Source organism: Aspergillus flavus, chromosome 1 (assembly GCF_009017415.1).
Source record: "Aspergillus flavus chromosome 1, complete sequence".
Lineage (NCBI taxonomy): Eukaryota > Fungi > Ascomycota > Eurotiomycetes > Eurotiales > Aspergillaceae > Aspergillus > Aspergillus flavus.
The window spans coordinates 711,135-733,647 of NC_092406.1; the positions used below are offsets into that span (position 1 = coordinate 711,135).

Here is a 22,513-nt window from a genome sequence, read left to right on the forward strand (position 1 = left end):
CACGATTTCAGTATCCCCGATGGATCAGCTGAGGATCATCAGGTCCACGTGTGACTGGGGGATTTCTGTGCCGTGACCAAGGAATTGTTATTATAGCTCTTGTGTGGTTCTTGGCCCTGTTTATGGCTATAAATCTTGCTTGAGCGGTGGGAGACTCCTTATTTCCGAATTTCAGCAGGTCCTATTATTTTCACCTGTGGAGTCCTGTCGGTCGCCATAGTCTATCTGAGTTAACAATTAAATATGATGCAGAAGTGCTCGCCGCTGGAGACAGTGTTGATGCCTGATGCCTTGCTTGGTGCTGTACCAGGCCGATATTACGGGCTGAGGTCTCCATCATGCAGAGCTTATGATAAAATGTGTGTACCGTCACATACTTTCACCGTAAGATTGAATCTCAAAATATAATAGAAGGTAAAGGTCGCCTTTTGAGATATTATCATGAACCGTAAAAGCTACAAAATGTTATCGTCCACCAAAACAGACCTACTGCATAGCAAGATTGGACTTAATCACAGCCTCATTCGTCGTCGCCATCAGCAAACCAACTCTCCACTATGTCATCGACATCATAGCCACTGAGACCCATCTCCTGCCTCCGAGCATCGATGAACTCATATCGTTCCCGTACCATCTTGAGGATCTCCTGTTTCAGTTCTTCAGGTTCCCCATAACATCCAAATGAACACTCGCCTCTGGAGAGCCTAGACTCGTACTCTCCCACCTCTCTCAACCTGATTTTATCGTCCATAGCGAAATCGTAGCCTAGGCACACGGGACACGACTGATCTACAGAGCACCCACCGCGAAGGTCTGGAAAGTCCCAAGAACAGCCGGGACAGTACCAACCAAGCGTTTGACAAAACGGGCATTTGCCACGCCAGTAGTCCTTCAGGACATCGCTATGTGGAAAGGGTTAGAATACTACCGTTCCTTTCGGGGAGTATGGAAGGGAGCAGGTTGGCATACCGTCCATGGGGGTTGACGCGGTATTCAATTTTAGAATCCGCAGGGAAGCGAGCCACATACATACTCAGTCGACCCCATGTAAGGCCATAGATTACTTCACTAGAACTGTCATCGTCCTCTGATGTATCATCGTCTTCCTCCTCGTTATAATAGACGTCTGGACCGGATACTACACAGCGACCGGGTTCGTCTAAATAGCCCACCTTCACTTCCCTGACTGTGATAGACGATATTTTGGGATTCGAGATTTGACTGTCAGGGCATGATTCAACAAGGAACATGAAGGCCCTCTGCCCCAGGACGTAAAGAAGGATAAGATCTCCCTCGGACACCGCCTGGTCCAAGGATTCCATCTTGCTGGTGTGGTTTGATTGTATCACGAAGGGGTTTATTGCTAATGGGACCTGACTAAGGTTGTGAGAGGTAATGTAAGGACTTCGCGTCTATTAGTCGGCGTAACCATGATGTATACATTGAATCCGCTGCGTCGTCATTCTCACTTGGCAACAGGTTGGTGCCTTGATAGCCTCGGTTTGCCTCAGTTTGCCATTAGCTAGTATGTAAGGACTACATCCATACCCTTTGCTCCCCTTGCTGGCCACGTTTCTCTGTATTTGTGTTCTCCTTGTTATTTATTACTCCAAGCTCTCAGATTCAATATTCGAAGATACATAGTGAAGCTGCCTATAAAGCTTCAGATAAGATTTAGTTTATATTGTCGGTAAATGTATCTAATATGTTAGGTATCGTCTTTTATTGGTGTTAAAATTCTACTTTTATATTATGTATATCCGCATTAGTAACACTAGGTAGGGACGATGGGGGAAGAATAAATACTATAGGGTCCTATTTTCTGAAACTGCTCACCTTGTAGTTATACTTGAGCGATCCAGCGTGTCTGCCAAAAAAAACTTTTTTTAAAAAATAAAAATAAATAAAGGACACATCGATAAACTGTATGGATACGATTGGAAGTAGTAAGACTGACTCACTGTAGACGTCCCATCCAAGAAATGTCGACGAGACCTAACGAGCCTAGAGGGGGGGTTGCTTTCGATATGCTACATGTTCACTCACGGTGAGCGCCTGTTCTGGTTTTTCCCTACCACTTTTTGAAAGAGTTCCTCGTTGAGAGCCTGTGGACTGGTGCAGAAGTGATGGCGGGAAACAGATATGGCAGCCTGCTCGCAAAGGAACCACGGTTTGCGGAAACAGGGTAAGGTTGATATGCTTCTAGCAATGGTGAGCCTCCGAAGAAAGTTCATTGTTTAAAGACGATAAGAGATGCAGATCATCGAGCACCCAAAGTGGACGGTGGTAGGTTCATCTGTCAGTTGACTGCCAAACCCGATGCCCTAATTTGGATGGTGAATTTTCAAGGCGAAGATAGAGTTTACAGAGCGCTAACTGAAGGGCTCTTTTCGTTGTTAACTACTTTTGTTGGAACCTGGATTATAGACCTATATAGTGGTCGTAATCTTAGTATAAATTAACGATAGTAAAAATGAATAATAATACATGAATGTAGGAATCTGCTTGAAACTACTATCTTATTTCAATAGATCAAGTAACGTTTAATTAGTTATAGTAAATCTACTTAGATACAGTCTGGGGAATCTGTGGGTCAGGCAAATCTAAATCTGTCTGGGTCGGGGTAGGTAAGGAAAAACCTCAGATCACCCCCCAAAGATTCCCCCATCCAGGCTTCTGTTGAGCACCATCCCTGGCGGTTGCACGATCCTTAAGCTCGTCCAACTTTCGGATCTTCTCCTTCACCTCGATGATGTTTGATAGATCTTCGAGCTCCCACCTGATGTTCTGCCAGCCTCCAGAACGATACGTCTTAATGACGAACCATAGTGACAAGAAACATAGAGGCTGTTGTATAGTCTGTTAGTATCCATTGCTTTATAGAGATACAGTGATATCACGTGGTTTGCATGTACATACCGCTAAATAGGCTGATAAAAATAGGGACGCTTGGAAGCCATGCCACAACGCTGCTCCGTCAGCAATAATGAGAGTAAACAGACAGCCCCCTACGGCGAGGTACATGGTTACGGGTTGGCCGTGGGAACGCCATGGATAATAGTCCGGGGCGCCAGGACGACGGAAGCGGCAGACATGTGCGAAGTCTGGGGAGTTATGGAGCTCGACTTGATGTACTTTCATGCTAGGAATGGTTAAGAAGACTAATAAGTAGAAAAAGAACAGAAGTATCAATTGAACAACATCGTAAATGACTCACCAATTATAGAAGCGTATAAAAGCCCAACATTCACAAGCCCACACAATGAGGCAGCTTACAGACCCTAGCTGGGATAGCACTTCAAGAAGCTGGTGGCAATGTTAGCATATGTTCCCCTCCGAAATTGCATATTTTCGGCTATGTTTCGCTTACACTAGCGATAGTGGTACCCTTCGAATTATTCGGCGACAGATATAGAAAAGGCACCCATAAGAAGCAGCACGATAGAAACATGGCCCTGACTGGAACCTGGTAGCTGTTTGTCTTGCCGAAGAATGCCAGCCACCGCCACTTTCTTCCGTATATCTTTCGTGTCAAACCAAAGAGTGTGCGAGATCCCACATATAAATTGGTATTGGCACAGGTAAGGGCAGTGAACAATAAAATGACATTAAACAGGTCCGCTAGTCCTTTGATCCCAGATTGCTTCGCGCTTATCACAAAGCCTGAATCAGTTGGCCTATCGGATTTTGGACCGGGATGGCCCAGCCATCCAGCCTCTGGTAATTGATCAGAGTCCCAGGGTAAGTTCAGGGTCATCACGAACCCTGCGACGAAGTAAGCTATCCACGCAATGAAGCTCGTCCAGGTCGCAGAGAAGCGAATCGAGATGAAGGGCCATGGTTGTTTCAGTTCTTCGTTCAGAGGGTACTCCGCTGAAATTCGCTTTCTGTCGGGACGTGCCTCGAGCGCCGTTGCGGCTGCAATGTCAACACCTACGAAGGAAAATGCGGCAATGGAAAAGGAAATGCTGTATAGTGTTATTATTCCTGGTAATCATATGTTGGACCAGAGAGGTGGCATACAACAACGCGGTCACCCAGTTTCCCGCTGCTCTATCATCGTACTGAAATATAGATGAGTCGCGATAGTCTGGAAGCGGGTGAGAACTTGAAGAGAAAATACGGTCGGAAGATCTTACATCTAGTGCCAATGTGTCCTTCCCTTCCACCTGTATGCTGTCAGAAATAGGGTATCGTAGAGACACGTGCTCTTACCTCCAACATTGATCACGATCATCGACACAGTTACAACAATGGCCCCGAGGATCTTCACAGAGCCCCCAATGACCTCAGTAAAACCATATACCTTGATCGATGGTGAGTAATATTCAGTATGCCAGGGACTGAGAGGCATACTTGCACGCCGAAGCTATTAAGCAGCACTAGGAACAGCGGCACTATGAATAGAATGACCGTGCCCTGGATAGCCTTGCTTGTGTTCCAGAATTCTACCTCGCCAGCAGCAGCCACAATCATAGCAGCAAAGTTCAGACAGTAGGATATCCTGCATGCGACTACCGTTAGCTGGAAGTTTTGCGAAACGGCCTTACTCCGCCTCGTCAATGGGACCCACCAATATGCGATACCGACTGTAGTGCCCAGGTCTTCATCAACGAATGTCCCGACGAACTCCACGAGCGCACTGGCGACCGGCCATATCGCGAGAAACTCCCCTATACATTGCATGACCAACCAGGCTAGCAAGCCCATGGCTGAGAATGAGATCAAAACAGCTGCCGGCCCACCGATTCGCAATATAGATCCACTTCGAAGATAAAGCCCAACGCCGAGGACGCCGCTAATGGTGATCATCTAGACAGAAAGACAGTCGGTCAGTAAGGTTATTTCACATTGCGGCCAATTACTCACAAACACATGGATTCCACGCAATCGTCGACTAAAACGTGGCAGCAAGGTTAGCCAATAACTGTCTCGACATGCACTTCGTCCCCGTATTTCGGTCACCCCTTACTTCACGGTTCGATCCTGCTCATCCAGGATTACCTGATCGGACCCTGCGCCATCGCGTGGATCCACAACTACTGTTACACTTTCCGGTTGTCTAAAGGAGATTGAGCTCAGCGAGGGTTGTAGATGCGTATCCGACCGTCGTGGCTCTGATGTTCCGGGTGACGTCCCGAGTGAAGGTACGGTAAGCATGCGCGGAAGCCAATCAATTTGGCTCATATCCAGCCCATCGTGATCTGCACTGCCGTGAGTAGCCATGTTGTCGCAAGCTCAGCCTTTTGTCGCAGGCGGCATGATGAGGATAGGAGAATAAATTGGCTAAACCATGAAAAAGACAGCGACGAAAGCCACAGTGACTCAAGGGCGAGCTTGAGGGATCACGCACGAGGCTGGTGCTGCCAGCATTATAGCGCGACGCTACGGATAGACAAATACGAGGCCTGAGGGGAACCGTCGTCCACGAGGCTGAGAAGCACCATTTCTGCGGGGTTGCTGATAAGCCTCGGAAAAATTGATTGGACTTAGAGATCCGTGCAGGACGATACAACTGTCAAGTGTCAAAGGCCACCAACCACAACACTGCGTGGGGGGCAAACATCCTCCTATCCCGATCAGAACCGAGATGACAGTTTGGCCACAGCAAACAAAAATCTTTATTATGAATCATTACCCTGCGCATTACCCAGCAGAGCCCCAAGGCTGCCACCCAGCATTAAATCTGCCCTTAGCCTCGTATACCACGCGGGATGCTGGGAACCCAGCGAGATTATTGCAATACTGACTTCCTCCTCCTATCCGCCCTAAACACACCTAAGCACCATTAAGCATCCTGTGAACGTATTATTATTCTTGGTTGATTGTACTTCCAACAACAGTAGACCGACGATGCTCAAAAGACTCTCCTGGACACCTACATTCCCTCAAACAAGTACATCGAATTCCTCCCCTCCACCACGGACGCGGAGGCAAGACGCGGCTGGCAATTATCTACGGCGAGAAAAGCTACAAGCCCTCCTGGAGCGACTGTTCCCTGATCACCCAGGGTTGAACTTTCACATTCGAGTAAGAAATTCCCAAGGGTTCAAGAGGATATCTGGTAACCTTAAGTTTGAAAAAGCTCGATGACGAAATTTGGTCGTTCGATGCACCACGAGAGGTGACCCGTGTAAGTTCCAGGTCCACTTTCTTTGAACCTTTTCTCTTGAGTCTGTGGCTGACACCAAACAGCAAGAGCTGAGGTAGGCGTTCTCCGGTCAGCAAATGAGCCTGAGGCTGTGCTGGGACGCTGACTGATTGCACGTTACTTGTTTTAGAGAAGCGTCTGATTGATCTTCCACACTCTGAGTGGTCGGGATGAAGTGGCAGTGACTGGTCAGGGTGAGAGTTCTGGAAGACAGCGCTTGGCCTTCTTTGAGAAAGGATTGGCGGTGCAGGGCGCTTGGCCATCGTGTTGCTGAGTTTTTTTTATGACCTTTTTTTATTTCGTGACAATATGCAGCATAATATAAACACTGAAGTCTGGGCCTTTCTAGCCTGAAAGAGTCAAAATATTATTCCTGCGATTTGGTTGCTACAGATCTATCGTTGTATATAAATTCTTAAAAATCACGATGGTTGCACATACCGAACATGTCCAAACTTCTTTACCCCGCCCAATCGACCCTTTCAGTTTGGTGCCATACATAGACGATCTTTGGCATGTAGCAAAGTCCCGAACATGTTTTCAGGACGATGAATCGAAAGTTCAGGTTGACTGGACGGATAGCGACTCAGAACACCGCGGTTTGTTCATCACCTTCTCTACGACGACATATTGGCTGACCCTTCATGAGCAGTAACACGAAGAACATTCTCATCATTGGCCGAGTTACAAGCACATCAAAAGGTGGCATCTACAGAGCCAAACGGACTGCGCTTTATGTAGGTCGTCGAAGATAGAGACAATGTCAAACCACCGGAGACCTAACTAATGAGATCGTAGATCTATCAACCAAGGGAACTCATGGAGACCATTAAATGTTACGCAGGAGATGTTCGAAGAGATTGGAAAATTGACTAGCTCTTCGCATATGCTGCACAATCTCTCATTATCCTTCCACGATAGGTTTATGGCTACAGAAACAGCCTTTAGCAGTGCACCCACATTCGTTTGGAATGAGCAAAGTATAGGTAAGTCCACAGCGACTACTAAATGATCCTGGCTAATGCCTATATATTAGAGGTCGCCTATATTTTTAAATACGCCTCTCAGAAGACCAACAACGACAAACCGGATTCTTGGACAATACGACAAACAGGTGTCTATCAAAGATTTGACACAGCCACAAAGCATTCGACATGGATATTTTTGAATCCCACCAGGGATTGCCTCTTTCAGCAGCGGCTGATGGACATGCTCATGTCTCCATCCCAGTGCTCGCAATTAACGTCACATCCACTGCTAATTCATAATCTCCTCTTTGCTACATTCTTCCCGAAATGGAGGGAATACCTAGGCTCACACGAGGCTACGGTATTGACGGTCGTATGTCATGAATAATATTATTAGCCACCTATCAAGCTAACCTCGCTCAGTCCAACACGACTGTGACAGAACGCATCCAAGACCCGCTCAGGGTCAACCATCAAATGCTGACCTCCATTCGCTCCGTGGAATCTCGGTGTCTACCGTTGCAAGCTCTCTTTCGCTCCTTTGACAAGACTTTGCAGACCTTGCGTAAAGCAAACAATGCATTAAAGGACTGCGGTGGCGTGCAGCATTTACCGTGGCACAAGATGGATCAGCTACTCGACAACTATGAAAGCTATGCCGACGCCTACGTGCAGGCAGCATCGTTCCTTCAAAGTCGGGCTGCAACCACGGCTCAACTCATCGCAGACACGTTTTCGTTCAAGAACTCTCATACGGCACAGGAGCAATCCGACTATATGCTGGACCTCACTTCGTCCACAGTTGACGACTCATCGACAGTCCGGGTTATCACTGTTGTAACACTCATTTATCTACCGTCCACTTTCATGGCAGTATGTTTGTCCTTGCCTCAGTCCCACTTGTTTCGGACATACATTGTATCACTGACATAGCTCCTTAATACACAGACACTCCTCGGAATGAACTCATTCTTTGAGATGGACCCTCAAACCCACCATCTCGTTGTGTCTCCCCAGTTTTGGATATTCGTAGTGTGTGCCGTGCCCCTGACGGCCGTGACAGTGCTATACTGGTGGGTCCGGAGTAAACGTCACTCAAAACATGCGAAGGGGAAGGTTGAATTGCTGGCATAGGGCGTTATGCAATATTCAATATCGGATTTGGCTCTGGTTTGCATGCATTTCAATTAGAAACACAAGCATAGCGTTGTCACATCATTGGAAACATTACATCGTTCAGTATAGAGAAGTACAAACGCTGCGTAGGAGAACGGATCTCATGTGTCATCTGGAAGCTTTACAGCAAGAAATTCGCCTCTTGAGGTGGCCACTGTCAAAACAATCTGCCCCCTTGTTGTGCGTGTCAGTACCGCGCTATCCAGAGCCGCCCTATACTGATTCAGGTTGCTGAGCGCTACTTTCGCTGGTTCGGGGCTGCCCGAGATGGGGATCGGCAAGACATAGGTACGAAGCCGTCGGTCGCTCCCATTGTCACCTAATATGATTAAGGCCTCATCATCATCACGGACAAAAATGTTGACCGCCTGGTTAGGTAGCGTGTGGACCTGGCGATCCCAACGCCAAGAGCTGAGGTGAAGGAGATATTTGCGTTGACAAAGTATAAACAATCGTGGTTCGCGATTGAATACGGAACATGCAGTGTAGAGAGGCTCATCCACGGAAGCTGGTCCCTGTACATAACGGTAGTTGACAGTTAGCCCCATGCGTGTTAAAGTCAAAATTGAGGACCAAAAGGTAGACATACCTGAAAACCTATTTTCTGATTTGCACAGGAGGTACCGCTGTATGTGTCCCATGCGCGAACCAACAGATGCACAGGATCCACTTGGGAAACCATGATAAGGTAGTGATTATCTTTGGAAAAACTTAATGAGCGGACTTGCGTCGCTGGGCCCACTATCGAATCTTGCGAGATGATATTTCCGCCATTATTGATGCTATCGGAGTCTTGGTAGGATGCCGCTGAGTTTGATCGGCTTGAGGGAGTCGAACCATTTCTGCCTGAGGTTAGCGTACGGCTATGTATTCGAGTAGCAATGTACATTACCCTTCGCTTGCATTTTTTAAGAGATTCTGCGTGGTTGAAAGATATAAAAGGGCATCTGAATCAGAGCCTTGGGGGTTTCGTGCGATGACGAATGCTGTCAGAAGGCCATCGGCAGATATAGCAACCTTTTTGATAGGGCCCATGTGCGGATAGTAGACCCTCGAGCCCTGCAGGATGCTATTTCCTTGCGACTCAGATGAGGCGGTGGTTTCGTAAAAGACGCACTAAGCAGTTAGTTGTCGCGACCCCCCACAGTAGGTATTGGGACATGGTGAAGTACCTCGAAGCATGCCGTAGCAAGGCAGGCACAGAGAAACCCGGAACTGCTTGCAACGCATTCCAATGATGTCCTGGGAATATTTATCACCCGCGGCTTCGGGGGCTGTTCTTGAGCGGACAGTATTTCCTCGAGGAAAAAGACCTGGACTTTCTTCTGAGACTGGAACAAGAAAACATCGCCGCCCGGTGAAAATGAAGTTCCTAGTATGGGTACGCTTGTCTCAATAGGAAGTTTCTCGTAGCTAGGAGTATACGCTGAAGAGAATGAAGGTCGCAACCCCCCTCGTCTCCGTGTGCCTGATGGGCTTCGATGAAATACACCACTTATTGACGCTAAGGTAACTTCTACCTCTTTTGAAGTAACGCGTTGGTCGCGAATAGGGTGTAGCACGGATTTCTGCAGAAAGTCAAGTGTTCGGTATACGAGCTCGTGTTCCATCGCAAAAGAACTTGCTCGCGCTCTGTGCTTCAGCTTCTCGTACCAAGCAATGACTACCGGTGAAAGCTTTGGCTTCCCATGTCGAATTGTGTAAAATCTGTCCCCATGGTCCTGTCTGCGCCGTTGCCTCGCGAATGCCACCACGCCGCTATATCCCGAATCAATGTACGACATCACCAGGCTAAGTATGCAACCAAATGACCAAACATCGCTCGCAGAGCTGACCCGGCCACTAGGCAATGAGCACTCCGGCGCAAGGTAAGTACCTTCACCTCTTCGATTTAATGTCGATGGTTCCTGGGGACGCCTCTGTCTCCCATGACCCCTTCCTATGATTGGCATTACGAGCTCCACATCAGCCTCACCATCTAGCCCTCTACCCTTGACCCGGGATAGTCCAAAATCCGTGATCTTCCACGTCTCGGACGGGCTGTATGCATCGAAGACAAGTATATTGTGTGGCTTGAGATCAAGGTGATAGCATGACAATACCTCGAGCTTTTGATCGCGAAATTCATGGTGCAAAAATGCCAATGCCCCGGCTAGCTTTACCCCCCGCAAGTAAATGTCCTTCTTTTCTTCCCACGTAGACGGTGGAAATCGATCCTCGGAGTGAACCCCATTCAAATATTCCCATAGGTTGCAGGACGCGAGTGGGAAAAACAAACTATAAGTGGGTCCGTATTGCAGACTCGCAAGCGCAACCATTATGTTCTTGTGTCGAAGTGGCTGATCCAAGATCTCGTTCAAAATCCGTTGTTCCCCTCGGCCCTCTCGGTCTAGCTGAAAGTCTTTTCGCGCAAGCTCCAATGCTTCTGTATTGGCTGTATGCTCGGATCGTGACTGAAAATGGTGTTGTTCAATCCGCACCTTCCACACTTGACCAAAAGCGCCTTCTCCGATTTTTGTCTCCTTGAGATACGGCAGTGGGCACTGGAACCGATGTTCTTCGTATACGACTTCTTCGCGTTTCATCAGCGTAACGGCGCAGAACCGAAATTGCTTGTGGTAAAACTCGACCCCCTGTAAGGGAAATCGGGTGGTAGCAAGCTCGAGGGAGATTGGGAGGTCTATATCGGTGAACTGATGCGGAGCGACATGGTCAGCGCCTGTCTCAAGTGCAAGGCCCACGAACTGTTGTAGAACATCTCCTTCCTGGCGCCCGCGGGCGAATAAGAGTATTGCAAAGGTCAAGCTGAGGTCCGTTAACGTGCGTCGTAGAATGTCCGGCACTCGGGTGAGGGGTGTGTCGTTAACCTGGCACAGACATCGCAGCAGTTCTCGCAGGTCTTGCTGGTTGCTTTCAAAGACCTTTTTAACGGTACCGTTACGAAAGAACCGATGTCGATTATAGTTAGTCGAGGAATTTTCTTTAAGTCGAGTTGTAAATCGCTCGCAAAGCGAGCCGATCGCCGCGTCAGTCATGGACACCGATATAAAGACGCTCTCGCGTGCCGTGGAAGTAAAGGGTCTTTTTCATCTTGCGTAGTTGTCAGTGTTCGGGGATCCCCGCATGCAGCAAACAATGGGAATTAATCTTATTGCGCAGGGACCCCGTGTGGCTGATGCGTCGTCGCCTTGGCCGTATCGTTAATATAATTAGTGACTGCGACTGGATGAGATCAGCGCCTGATACCCGATCACGCGTCCATTTTACCGGGGACGCTACGATTGACGCCTCATCCAAGTAGACACTTGGCCTCCTATGGGGCAAGTCGCAATTTAAATGTCTAAACTACTCCGTACATTATGAGCAGTCTACACACCGGAAGATAGAAATGAACCCTTTTCGAATCAGGGTCCCAAGAATCACGTGTTCCTGTCGTCGGTTTAATAACATCCGATAAATACAACTCCGTACTGTACCGCGTATCACTGTGAAATTTCCTTTCATGCCGCCTTCACATAGTCCTCTCTGACTGGCCTGAATCTGACATTGGACATTGCTTATCATCAGCTGGTACCCACTTCCATCGTATTATGGTCCTGACATTACAAAGCTCACTTTACTTACGCGTCATCCTTCAGAGACATTTTGGGATTCTTGAGCTGCTTCCACGATGGCTTATGGGCTTATGGTTGAGTATATGTTTGCCTATCATAGTTTATAAAGCACCTCTCTGAGGTTTTCCATTCCATGGATATCCACCCTGCGTGCTGCAGCCTGGCTATTGGGGTGCAGAAACCCTCCCGTCCACTGAAGTGCTATCTTCAACTATCCCAAACATTAATGTCAATAGTGCCTATCCACTTTGAAAAACCATGCTATTGAGGATTGAAATACCTGACACCCTTAACCTAAGCAATCATTCAATGAGCCCTTTTGCTGATAGTGCACCGAAAGCTCCTCAGTATACTTGCCTAATCTCACCCCAGCTCACGGAATACGACTAAGTGATACACGCATCCTTATGTGTGTGTGTGTGTGTGTATAATTTATATCTTTTCTTTTTCTTTTGCTTGTTTTCTTAAAAAATGAAATTAAATAACACATTGAGGGTACGACTTGGATACACAACTTAACGTCCGTTGAACAGGGTGGGATAAGTATTGCCTAACGCGGATACATATATATATACCAGAGGAGTAATCGCTCAAAATCTCCAACGTGGTCTTGAAAAGCTTTCCAAACAGCTGCGTTGGCTTTCTGGACAAATCTTTCCAGCTACATCTATCCAACACAAAGCTTCTTTCGAGATCTGATCTAATGCAGACTGTACACCAAGTCCAAACGATAAAGGCTCCATAGCGGCATCATACACGCCCTTGTCTTCTCATGGAATGCCTATGAAAGCCATTCCAACAGAGATATGGCCAGTACCAAGCATGATAGATGATGCTGTCTCCGCAACTGGGGTGCCTATTTTCGCCGCAACCCTCTTTTGCTTCGTAGATCAAGGTGTGGGCTTGTGTGTCTGCTACCATCACAATGCTGTTCATGCCACTGGATTCACGGAGGTCGTACGACTGTGAGCTCAAAGCTTTTCCGATCCTGGGTTTAGTTTCTCATTTCCAACTCATGGTAGACTTGGGCGGCTGTGCTCTACTCCCTCACAAGCTGTTCTATTAGAGTTTTGGCCACATCCAATGAGGAAGCAATGCGGTCGCTTTTCAAGATATGTGCCCGCATTTCGGAGTCTCAGTCACACTCTAAGATCAATTCGCGTCACATCGCCGAGCTCTACCGCTTGGTGAATTGTATGGAAGATTATAGGTCTCTTTTCGCGGGTTGGGACCTCGGGTTGGGACCTGTTTGGGTCGCGTGATCTCACCGTTACAAGCTGAGCTAATCTCGACCTGTATACAAATGGACTTTGGTCCTATGCTCGGGAGGCCAAAGTTTTTTAGTTTTCCCTGCATGGAGGCAGATGAGGTTGCTATTATATTACCGCGTCAGAGGTGCTCGTCTGAGGAGAAGCTTGAGATAATGGTTATGCTACGTAGAGATGATCTGGAATCATTGGAAAATGACAGCATGTGGCGAAATCTTATCTCTGAGGACGATAATTAGTTTGCATGACCTCCGAGGAAAGATTGTTTTCTATGAGACTACTAGTTGGTGCTTGCGATAGATATCAGGCTCGGATAATTATAAATTTGTTTTCTCTGGACTACTACAAGTGTATGAACAAAACAACAAGTTTCACGTAGACGGCAAAATGCGAACAGGAAATTGAAGCTCACGATGTAAATGCGACAAGATTTCAGCGTACCCCGACTCATTCTCAGCGCGGATGATCCCATGCAAAATAAGGAATTCAACAATAACAATAGCACTATTTGGCTTGAACTGTCCCTCTTTCAAAGCACAAAGCACTTCGTCGATAGTGTATAAGCTGAAACTCTCCACCTCGGTGTCCCTTGGCTTTGGGGTCATGCCTGGATCTAATTCAAGCTCGTATGTATACTCTACCTCGGGTTGAAGTAGACCGATCTCCCCTCCAGCTTTGCTCCCACGGACGTGGAAATATGTAAGGTGACTGATTGGTTTGACTTTGTCCCTCACCATTTCTTCTGGTAAGGACGCCTCTTCATGTGCTTCGCATATGAGAGCTTCAATCGGTAGCTTTCTAGTAACTAGACCGCCGGCTGCCGTGGTATCGAGCATACCTGGGTAAGTCTGCTTGCGTTCTGATCTCCTACCAATCCATAATCGAAGGCCTTGTTCGTCCCTCACATAGCAGAGGAGTTGGACACCGTAAGTCACAATCCCGAATAAAGCAGTTGCACAACGCTCTATTTCGAGCAGGAGTTGTCCTTCTGGACCGTACACCGGGAATGTTTCATCTCGCCAGCTTTGTAGCATTGATATGAGGCCTAGTTTTCTGGTGGCTTGGAGAGTGTCCTCGAGCACGCGAGAGCGCATATCGGCTGTTGCTGTAGCTGGCACCGCTAGAGTCACAGTACGCTGGTGGTGATCAATTGACCATGAGTCAGACCACTCGATCTTTTCAACGATTTCATGGAGAATATATCCCAGTATAGCACCGCAGCCATTCACTCTAAACGTATAGCATTTTGTCAAGACTTCTGACTGAGATGTGGGTTCGTCATTTGAAGCAAAACTAGTAATAACATCAGCGATGTAAGCACACCACGGGAATTCATATGGCGTAGTAGTTACTTATCACATTCCTTAACCACGTCGAGAATAGTTTTCGACATCCTCAAGGATAACTATTCCGGTAAAGTTTGGAGGGAAGGAGGAACTCTGGTACCGAACCTCAAGCCAAATGAACGCGTGGTCTGATCGGCAGTTGCCGAATCCAAGCCCCACAATATATGGCCAGTAGCAACGACTGGCTGTAGGGTGTGGGAGAAGGTATACCTCATAAACTTTGGTTTTGAAAAACTCTACCTTCCTGTTTCTGGATAGGTCCTAAAGTCTCCTCGAGGAATAGGCAATTCACAAAAGGCTTCTTCTCTATATGTCCTCGTGATGAAAGCCGAAAGCACCTCATAGCATGAGCACACCTATTGGGCAGGTATTTTAAGCGAGGGGGTATTTATGCACCTAGTGGGCGGCCTATATACTTTAAATCAAACAGACGATCCTAGTAATGGAATAGATACTAGAGTATTAAGTTCTCCCTTGATCCTCGCTTAGAGGTTCAGCTCCACACGATTAATATCTTGACTTGTTTCCCAGCTATGCTATATATATCTCGCATTGCCCAGGCGTGCATTGACTTGACTGCTGGGACCTTCAAGTACCATCTATCAAGTCCCACGATCCAATCAACAAGTTGATATCATGACACACATTTCTACCAGCACAAGCCCGTGGGATCCAGAGTTCATCGGTGATGTTATAGGGCCAGGTGCAAAAGAGCTTTTGGAGATTTACTCCGGAATCCCTTCAGCCGGTGTAAATGTTCACGTCGCAAGGATTGTAAGTGCCTGGCTCTGATTCCAGCATTCACATGAGTCACACTAATATACGTTCCATTTCACAGGCGAAACAAGGCTGGGATATCGTACAATACCCATGCTTCCGGCTGGCTAGCTTCCTCAATCTGGAACTGTCACAATTACCCGTGTACCCAAGGATCGTCGACCGAGTTAAACAAGGAGCGTTGTTCATAGACCTAGGCTGCGGACTTGGCCAGGATATCAGGCGGCTAGCGTATGATGGTGCACCGTCTGAAAATATGGTGGGGCTGGACCTCCGTGAAGGGGTTATCGAGTTAGGGTATGAATTGTTCAAGGACAAAAATACATTGAAGGCAACATTTCTTGCTCAAAATTTCTTTGAAGACACACCGGTATTGAGAGAAATGATAGGAAAGGTCGAAATCGTCAACTCCGGCCTTTTCATGCATCTGTGGGACTGGGCTGGGCAAGTCAGGATCGGTCAGAGAATGATTGAGTTGCTGACCCCTCAGGGCGGTTTGATTACAGGATTGCATTCTGGGGGTCGAGAGGCAGGTGACCACAAGGCTGAAGGCTGGGTTGAGAGGTGTATCCATAATGAGATGTCTTTTCGACAGATGTGGATAGAAATCGAGAGATTGACAGGAGCTCACTGCAAATTGGAAATCAGCGCACAGGAAGGTAAACGATACCGGCTGGATGACCAGCCAGCACTTCGCCTGCAATGGGTTGTGGAAGCTCGGAAATAACGCTTTAGATATAGATTAAGACTAGAGGTCTCACCAGTGAGCCGAGCACTTGAAAGGCTTTGGTGACATGTATACTGTTGACAGGGCTAATTGGGCCGGCAGGAAGGATGGTCCAGCCGTTAAGCATTTGCAGGATAGGTTTGTTCTTTAAGTCTAGAAAGTTGACGGCCACCAATTCAGTTTATCAATAGGATGAGTCCCACATAGTACTTCGAAGATATAGCTTTCTGAATGACCATCTCTTCCCTATAATTTTAAGTCTCAGGATCTCCCGACAGCCTAAGCTCAAACCGCTGGTTGTGGAATCTTCTGGTGCATTCTTGGTCGATCCTCCGTGGATCATATCTTCGATATCAATATCCCGTAAATAGTGTACCAAGTTACCATAAGCTTCAACATGGAAAAGGATTCCAAATATTCTAAGCCGGTGTCAGTGGCAATCACTTCACTGTAAGAACTATTTTTAGATACAACTAAAGTAGGCAGCAACACGCGTCTAGCTGGGTATGGTATGTTACATCCTTTGGTCAACTGGGCGATGGTAGCCAGCGAACCGACGCCTAGCACCGGAAGGAACTAAATTTTATACTAGCAAAAGCAGTGAGAATTGGCATATACACTGCGTTCCACTTCTGTGCTGGATCTCATTCGTGGGTGTTCAATAGGAGGACTACCGATCACAGTCTTCATTGTTGCCGTTTGAGTCATACAAGATAGAATAGGACCTTGCTTCTGCTGATGTTGCGCTGACGATATTTAAGTGGACCGCTCCACAGATATCAACACGGTCTGGGATCTAGATGCAGCAGAAAGGCACACGGCTGATCCAGTGGGTTATCATATCACTCTAACGGAATCATAGATCCTAGCATTAAGATATCAAAGTCAGCGCCAGTACCCCTCCAACTCTACCCGCATGCAAAGCACCTAAGATCCATAAATTAGAGATAAGCTGCATCAATGATGAGGGGAAGATTTTTGGACTCGAGACTCTATTAATCTCGATCTTAAGGCGTAAATAGTCTGTATCCACAGTTCGTTACCAGCGGGATCAATTTCCTTCTCGGGCCGCGTGCCCATCGGCAATGAAACATCGGTTGGGCCACTCAAGACACTTGTTTTTCGCAGAGGAAATTACTCCGTATGTATTTACAAAGTCTGATGGAGTCAAGCGGGTCGATGATAGCGCGCTAAGAAATTTCACCTCAGCTCGCTTCGTTACTTTCTGCACCTAATAAGATCAATCAAGGTACTGACTACTGAACGCCTCCTGAGTCCCACATCTTCCGCGACCGCAGATCTGTGTTCAGCTTGATGTCACAGAATTGCACCTGAGTTGGAAGATCACCTGAGGAGGGATCTGCCTTCTGAGTGAAGAACATTTGCTTGGCTTCTCCCCTGATCACTTTATCAGAAATTGTCCTGGGGACCTCCTCTCCTTCACATAGAATGCGAAGTACCGTAGGCAATTGGACTAGGGGCAAATAAGAACAGAGATCCTCCCTGAGAGATTGGAGCGTAAGGTTCGACTTGTGCTCCTCGCGGCAACGCACCAGGGCAGCAACTCGACTGCCTGTTCTAGGGTCTGCTACCGGGAGCACATGGGCTTTGGAAATATAAAGCAATCTAGAGAGGGCTGCTTCAACATGAAGAATAGGTATCTTGACGCTACTACAATTGATAACTGGGGGTCTATTAGTATGGAGTCCTGGTCCAACTGGCAAGAAAGGTGAGAGGGTTCATACTGTCAGTTGACGCACGTCCTTGGATAACATAGTCGCTGCCCTGAAGATAGACTAGATCTCCTGTTTTGTAGAACCCTTCGCGGCACCCTCCCTTTTAGGATGCCGTATGCAGCAAGATCTAATATATTAGTAGTGGCTGAGTGTAATCCTTCAGCCAGTATCACAGCTGATACGAGTGCAACCTAAAAAGCTTCCGTGTAGCTAAATTGCGCCTGTATAACTAGTCGTTCCACGCATTGTCAATGGCTCCATACTATCCTTAACAGACGCTTGAAACATGGGCTCGTGGTGAATTACAGCCTCCCTCCACCTCCTCATGTGCGTTTATCCCTTTAGTCAAGGTCTCTGGGTTCTTTGTCTAGCAATCCTGCCTTCCGATCAAATATATGTCATGACCAGCTTGACGAAAATATTCAGTGGCTCTCCGATATTATGGGTGGACAACTTTCTCAATTCGAGTGCGGGTTTCGGAGGACCCACGGCATATGCACACTGATAAACACAAAGCACTTAGCTAACAGTGTAGATTGTATCTAAGAGAATACGCTCAAGTCACGTTTCAAGCTCGATCAGAGGTCCCTAATATAATGAATGGTCATGCTGTGTATATCTTGCACCTAACATTAAGGTAGGCCAGCGGGCCACAGACCCTTGGACTAGGGATGGAGTGATTCTATTTTCTGTATACGCCACGACACTATCATAGCTCATCAAACAGATTTGAACCAGGTCATTGGTGCAAAAATTGATCTATGATTTGGGGTTGATCTGCGGGGTACAACATCTACCCCAGGTTTCGGATCTCATTATCCCGAGCATATTTAAACACGGGACTTCCGAACATACCATATCTGATGCTTTAAGGATAGTATACCACCAGGATGATTTCAAATGCCATATTTTTACTTCTCTTCGCATCATCTCCTGCACTGGGGAATATTGACAGGTACGCAACCCTCATCTCACCCGAAACCGGATTGGAACTAAAATAAGCAGACAATGTATAGTGTCCAAATACAATGTAGTCCGCTCCAACCTAATCACCAATGAGACGACGCCACTCCAAGTGGGTAATGGTAATTTTGCATTCAATGTTGATAACACAGGTTTGCAGGTAGGACTTTTTGTCGAATAGATTCTGATATTGTGACTCACAAAGGAAGCAGACCTTTCTGCCTTTCAACACGTTATCCAGTTGGGGCTGGCATAATGATTCTCTCCCAAGCAATGGGTGAGTAAGCATTTCAGTTACCGTTATGAGTTTTCGTTCGTGCCTTGTCTAGCTTAGCTCTTCTAACGTCTCTACAGGGAGAAAATTGAGAATTATCATGGAGTCCCCATGTTAACCCATGGGCGGAACGTGTCCTATGATATCCCTGACCCTGGCCTCCCTGAAGTGTCGCAATGGCTCACTGCGAATCCCAACCGCATAAATCTAGGACGCATAGGATTACAGTACAAAGGGTCACTTGTCTCCGCGTCTCAAATTACAGAGCCGCGACAGGAGCTCGACCTATGGAAAGGGGTCATCACCTCGACCTTCAAGATTGATGGCCAATTAGTCAACGTGGTGACTCAAGGAGACTTACATTCGGACTCAGTAGTCTTTGAAATCGAGTCGAGCCTAATCGCATCTGATGATTTGGCCGTCGAGCTAGACTTTCCATACCCACCAATTCACTCCACCAAGTACAAATATGAAGTCTTCGTTGGTGTCTACGATTTCCCCGAGAACCATACTACCAATATTGAGGGGTACAGGGACAGCATGGCACATATTCGACACGAGTTGCAGGAGACGAATTACTATCTCAATCTGCGATGGGGCCCTGGGCAACCCCTACGGCTTTGTCGTCAACACAATGCAACCCACAGATACACCCTCAAATCCAGATCGTCTTCTTCCATGGCATTCACGGCGAACTTTTCACCAAAAAAGCAAACGGCTGATCTACCAGCTGTGGTTCAGCAACGTAGTTCCTCGGCATGGAACCAGTACTGGACTCAAGGAGGGTTTATCGATCTAACATCCTCATCTAACCCTAAGGCAGACGAGCTCCAGCGTCGCATTATTCTATCACAATACCATGTGCGAGTTAACAGCGCAGCTAAGGGACAGTCACCGCAGGAAAGCGGTCTGATGAACAATGGGTGGTATGGTTAGTTTACTCCGGCTGTTTCGTTTAAATGCATGGTTACTCAAGGTACCACTAGGGAAGTTCCACATGGAAATGGTGATTTGGCATAACGCGCACTGGGCGACGTGGGGTCGCCAAGAACAGTTTGACAGCATTTTTCCAGAATTATATGACACATTACTACCATCGTCATTCGCACGGGCAAGGTCTATGGGGTGGGACGGAGCACGGTATGCTATTACTATCCTAGCAGCCGAACACAAGAACTGACATTTTTTAGTTGGCCAAAAATGACTGATGTTGAGACCGGTGTGAGCTCACCCGGCGGCATCAATGGTCTTCTACTGTGGCAACAGGTGCGCTAATATGCTAGAAAAGGTGGCTGTATACTAATAGATGCAGCCCCATCCCATGTATTTGGCAACACTGGCTTATCAGGCATCACCGACACACGAGACCCTTGAACGATGGGACCGCATCTTAACGGCCACAGCGGATTATATGGCCTCTTACGCGTGGAAGAATACAAGCTCGGGCTATTATGATCTGGGACTACCGTATGCTCATCTGCCTTAGTCGTGTAGAACTATCTAACATTCTCAGGGCATATGGCGTGACTGAGAACACACCTCCATCTGAAAGTCTCAATCTTGCATATGAAGTTAGTATAACCTGACTGCCAAAGCAGATCACAGATGGTAACATATTCTTAGATCGCTTACTGGAGATACGGACTTGACGTCGCGCGCGAATGGAAAAGGAAGCTTAACCAGCCAGTTCCCGAGAAATGGACAGTGGTCGCGGAAGGTCTCGCTCGACCCCCGCAAATTGACGGTTTGTATACCGTCTACGAGGGATTGAACAGTTCATGGTGGAATGATAGCTCTCTAACCGGAGACCCTCGGAGCTTGATCATGCTTCAAGGCATCCTCCCTAACACACCAGCAGTTGATCCGGATATTGCCTCCAAGACAGCCAAGAAGGTGTGGGAAATATGGGCCGACGACAAGATTAGGGGATGGGGTAGACCTGTCCTTGCGATCAATGCGGCACGGGTGGGAGATCCGGACCGAGCGATATACCACTTGACCGCATATGACTATTGGAATTTTGATGATGCTGGTATGTCTTCATCTTTGAATACGTACTGGGCCAGGTGCTAATGGATATACTTTAGGATTTGCCGAGCGTGGAGGAGATGGTAAGTCGTGGTTACACTCTTCATAATGCTGTTCCTAACGCAAAGTGTCAAATGTAGGAGGAACCCCTCCCCCTTTTATGCCGGGTAATGCTGGACTACTTTATGCTGGTAAGGGCTCTTTACATACGAACGGGAAGTAATAATAGCACTAACAACAATAGTGGCATACATGGCTGCCGGCTGGGAAGGGTCCCAGGGCGACGCTCCAGGGTTTCCTCAGGACGGCAGTTGGGTAGTCAAGCATGAAGGATTAATTAGAGCACCGTAGGTTACCTCATGGCTATTTTATGAAAGTATACTATGCAGGAATCCGAGATTAAGACAGCTATTTACCCGACCAATGAATGAAGGAGGAACGTAATGCTTTATGCATCCGCCTACATATCTTCCCTGTCAATGGCATTCTTCCAGCAGCTCTAGGCACAATTAAGCAATGATCACCAACATGAAACTTGTAACTAGTTTCGTATGGACACTTGCTTGTTTAGTCACGGAACGGAGAAATAGCAAATTTCCGCGGCTGTCGTACCGATCTGCCGGCCTGCCATTCAAATAGCCCTAAGCCAGTTTCATAAATTGGAGGTAATCTGCCCGCGTAGTTTTAACAGACCAAAATTTCCAAGCCATTCATTTACATACACATAAGATGTTTGCCAAGTTAGCCTTCGTCCTTCTTGCCATTGAGGCATCTGCACAAAGCATAACGTCTACTGCCACCAGCACAGCTACCTCAACCCTGCCCACACTCCAACCAGACTGGTACTTCATCCGCGCCGTGGAAACGCCCTACTACCACAGTTACCTCCAGACCATCCCAAGCGCCACACCTGGACCCGCTCATCTAGCCTCGAACACAAACGCGGGTCAGTTCAATATCGTCTCGGGTCAGCTCGTTTACAATACCGGCACCGAGCAGCTTTACATGAACGTAGAGGACCCTACGAACAAAACGCAACGAACTTTACAAACCTGGTTTTATGAAACTGAGAACGCATACGGGACATTTGCCTTCCAGGGAGACGCAGTTACATGGACGGTAGAGGATATCGATCGGCAAAATACCGCGGCGTGGCTTGTTTGTGGGGAAGATAAGCTGTACATCAACACTGGGGCTTATGGGTATCAAACACCCGATGGATGTTATGATCAAACGGTACGATAGCCCTTTCTATTGTCGAATGATCAATGGGGTGGGATACTAACAATGATAGATCCATTCGTATGGAGGATCGACCCCAACGGTGTGACGAAATGTAATGTTAGGAGTAGCGGCAACGATTGGAGAAGACGTATAAGACGGGCAGGTTGTAGCTATTATTAGGCCAATGATCCTGATTTTAGAAGTAGCCAAGATAGAAGTAACGAATTATAGTTCGATCCTGGCATCATATGCAATCACTAC

General features: G+C 47.3%; 9 protein-coding genes across 9 annotated transcripts; 5 read left to right on the plus strand and 4 right to left on the minus strand.

The window, feature by feature from the left end:
* Positions 1-520: 520 nt before the first annotated feature.
* F9C07_265 (uncharacterized protein) lies at positions 521-1,322 on the minus strand (the record flags this gene model as incomplete). The annotated part of the gene is made up of 2 exons (XM_041288941.1): positions 521-902; positions 970-1,322. The coding sequence occupies 2 exons, from the start codon at positions 1,320-1,322 to the stop codon at positions 521-523; spliced, it is 735 nt and encodes a 244-aa protein (XP_041141592.1).
* Positions 1,323-2,500: 1,178 nt separating this feature from the next.
* F9C07_2278725 (amino acid transporter) lies at positions 2,501-6,492 on the minus strand. The gene is made up of 11 exons (XM_041288940.2): positions 4,973-6,492; positions 4,870-4,897; positions 4,574-4,812; positions 4,357-4,504; positions 4,216-4,306; positions 4,140-4,169; positions 4,024-4,090; positions 3,371-3,968; positions 3,218-3,306; positions 2,920-3,142; positions 2,501-2,847 (listed from the first exon to the last, which is right to left on the minus strand). The coding sequence occupies exons 1-11, from the start codon at positions 5,224-5,226 to the stop codon at positions 2,641-2,643; spliced, it is 1,974 nt and encodes a 657-aa protein (XP_041141591.1). The 5' UTR covers positions 5,227-6,492; the 3' UTR covers positions 2,501-2,640.
* On the plus strand, positions 6,493-8,253 carry F9C07_2278726 (uncharacterized protein; the record flags this gene model as incomplete). The annotated part of the gene is made up of 6 exons (XM_041288954.2): positions 6,493-6,750; positions 6,804-6,888; positions 6,950-7,137; positions 7,188-7,492; positions 7,543-7,992; positions 8,053-8,253. The coding sequence occupies exons 1-6, from the start codon at positions 6,579-6,581 to the stop codon at positions 8,251-8,253; spliced, it is 1,401 nt and encodes a 466-aa protein (XP_041141590.1). The 5' UTR covers positions 6,493-6,578.
* A 143-nt stretch (positions 8,254-8,396) lies between these two features.
* F9C07_2199198 (uncharacterized protein) lies at positions 8,397-11,330 on the minus strand (the record flags this gene model as incomplete). The annotated part of the gene is made up of 4 exons (XM_071509447.1): positions 8,397-8,810; positions 8,885-9,137; positions 9,188-9,411; positions 9,891-11,330. The coding sequence occupies 4 exons, from the start codon at positions 11,328-11,330 to the stop codon at positions 8,397-8,399; spliced, it is 2,331 nt and encodes a 776-aa protein (XP_071365470.1).
* Positions 11,331-12,731: 1,401 nt separating this feature from the next.
* F9C07_270 (uncharacterized protein) lies at positions 12,732-13,171 on the plus strand (the record flags this gene model as incomplete). Its single annotated transcript, XM_071510998.1, has 2 exons — positions 12,732-12,874; positions 12,964-13,171. 2 exons carry the CDS (start codon positions 12,732-12,734, stop codon positions 13,169-13,171), a joined length of 351 nt encoding a protein of 116 aa, XP_071365471.1.
* Positions 13,172-13,462: 291 nt separating this feature from the next.
* On the minus strand, positions 13,463-14,629 carry F9C07_2278729 (thiamine pyrophosphokinase-related protein). The gene is made up of 2 exons (XM_041284367.2): positions 14,530-14,629; positions 13,463-14,470 (listed from the first exon to the last, which is right to left on the minus strand). Exons 1-2 carry the CDS (start codon positions 14,568-14,570, stop codon positions 13,549-13,551), a joined length of 963 nt encoding a protein of 320 aa, XP_041141587.1. The 5' UTR covers positions 14,571-14,629; the 3' UTR covers positions 13,463-13,548.
* A 191-nt stretch (positions 14,630-14,820) lies between these two features.
* F9C07_2218527 (uncharacterized protein) lies at positions 14,821-16,027 on the plus strand (the record flags this gene model as incomplete). The annotated part of the gene is made up of 2 exons (XM_041288952.2): positions 14,821-15,297; positions 15,362-16,027. The coding sequence occupies exons 1-2, from the start codon at positions 15,160-15,162 to the stop codon at positions 16,025-16,027; spliced, it is 804 nt and encodes a 267-aa protein (XP_041141586.1). The 5' UTR covers positions 14,821-15,159.
* Positions 16,028-18,616: 2,589 nt separating this feature from the next.
* F9C07_2278731 (Six-hairpin glycosidase-like protein) lies at positions 18,617-21,675 on the plus strand. The gene is made up of 12 exons (XM_041288951.2): positions 18,617-18,718; positions 18,769-18,886; positions 18,939-19,003; positions 19,081-19,931; positions 19,987-20,140; positions 20,191-20,266; positions 20,313-20,467; positions 20,514-20,571; positions 20,624-21,032; positions 21,088-21,111; positions 21,169-21,219; positions 21,273-21,675. The coding sequence occupies exons 1-12, from the start codon at positions 18,654-18,656 to the stop codon at positions 21,377-21,379; spliced, it is 2,133 nt and encodes a 710-aa protein (XP_041141585.1). The 5' UTR covers positions 18,617-18,653; the 3' UTR covers positions 21,380-21,675.
* Positions 21,676-21,757: 82 nt separating this feature from the next.
* F9C07_274 (uncharacterized protein) lies at positions 21,758-22,358 on the plus strand (the record flags this gene model as incomplete). Its single annotated transcript, XM_041288950.1, has 2 exons — positions 21,758-22,264; positions 22,323-22,358. 2 exons carry the CDS (start codon positions 21,758-21,760, stop codon positions 22,356-22,358), a joined length of 543 nt encoding a protein of 180 aa, XP_041141584.1.
* Positions 22,359-22,513: the final 155 nt, after the last annotated feature.

What these genes read in the sequence shown, in the direction of transcription:
- F9C07_2278729 (XM_041284367.2), bottom strand. Translation starts at nt 14,570, where the DNA reads ATGTCGAAAACTATTCTCGACGTGGTTAAGGAATGTGATAA. An exon ending in GTGGTTAAGGAATGTGATAA is followed by an intron (nt 14,471 to 14,529) that starts GTAACTACTACG and finishes TGTTATTACTAG; the next exon opens with TTTTGCTTCAAATGACGAAC.
- F9C07_2278731 (XM_041288951.2), top strand. Translation starts at nt 18,654, where the DNA reads ATGATTTCAAATGCCATATTTTTACTTCTCTTCGCATCATCTCCTGCA. An exon ending in TATTATGATCTGGGACTACC is followed by an intron (nt 20,468 to 20,513) that starts GTATGCTCATCT and finishes TAACATTCTCAG; the next exon opens with GGCATATGGCGTGACTGAGA. An exon ending in TTGGAATTTTGATGATGCTG is followed by an intron (nt 21,033 to 21,087) that starts GTATGTCTTCAT and finishes GATATACTTTAG; the next exon opens with GATTTGCCGAGCGTGGAGGA.
- F9C07_2278725 (XM_041288940.2), bottom strand. Translation starts at nt 5,226, where the DNA reads ATGGCTACTCACGGCAGTGCAGATCACGATGGGCTGGATATGAGCCAA. An exon ending in GAGCAGGATCGAACCGTGAA is followed by an intron (nt 4,898 to 4,972) that starts GTAAGGGGTGAC and finishes GCCACGTTTTAG; the next exon opens with TCGACGATTGCGTGGAATCC. An exon ending in TTTTATCAGCCTATTTAGCG is followed by an intron (nt 2,848 to 2,919) that starts GTATGTACATGC and finishes ACTATACAACAG; the next exon opens with CCTCTATGTTTCTTGTCACT.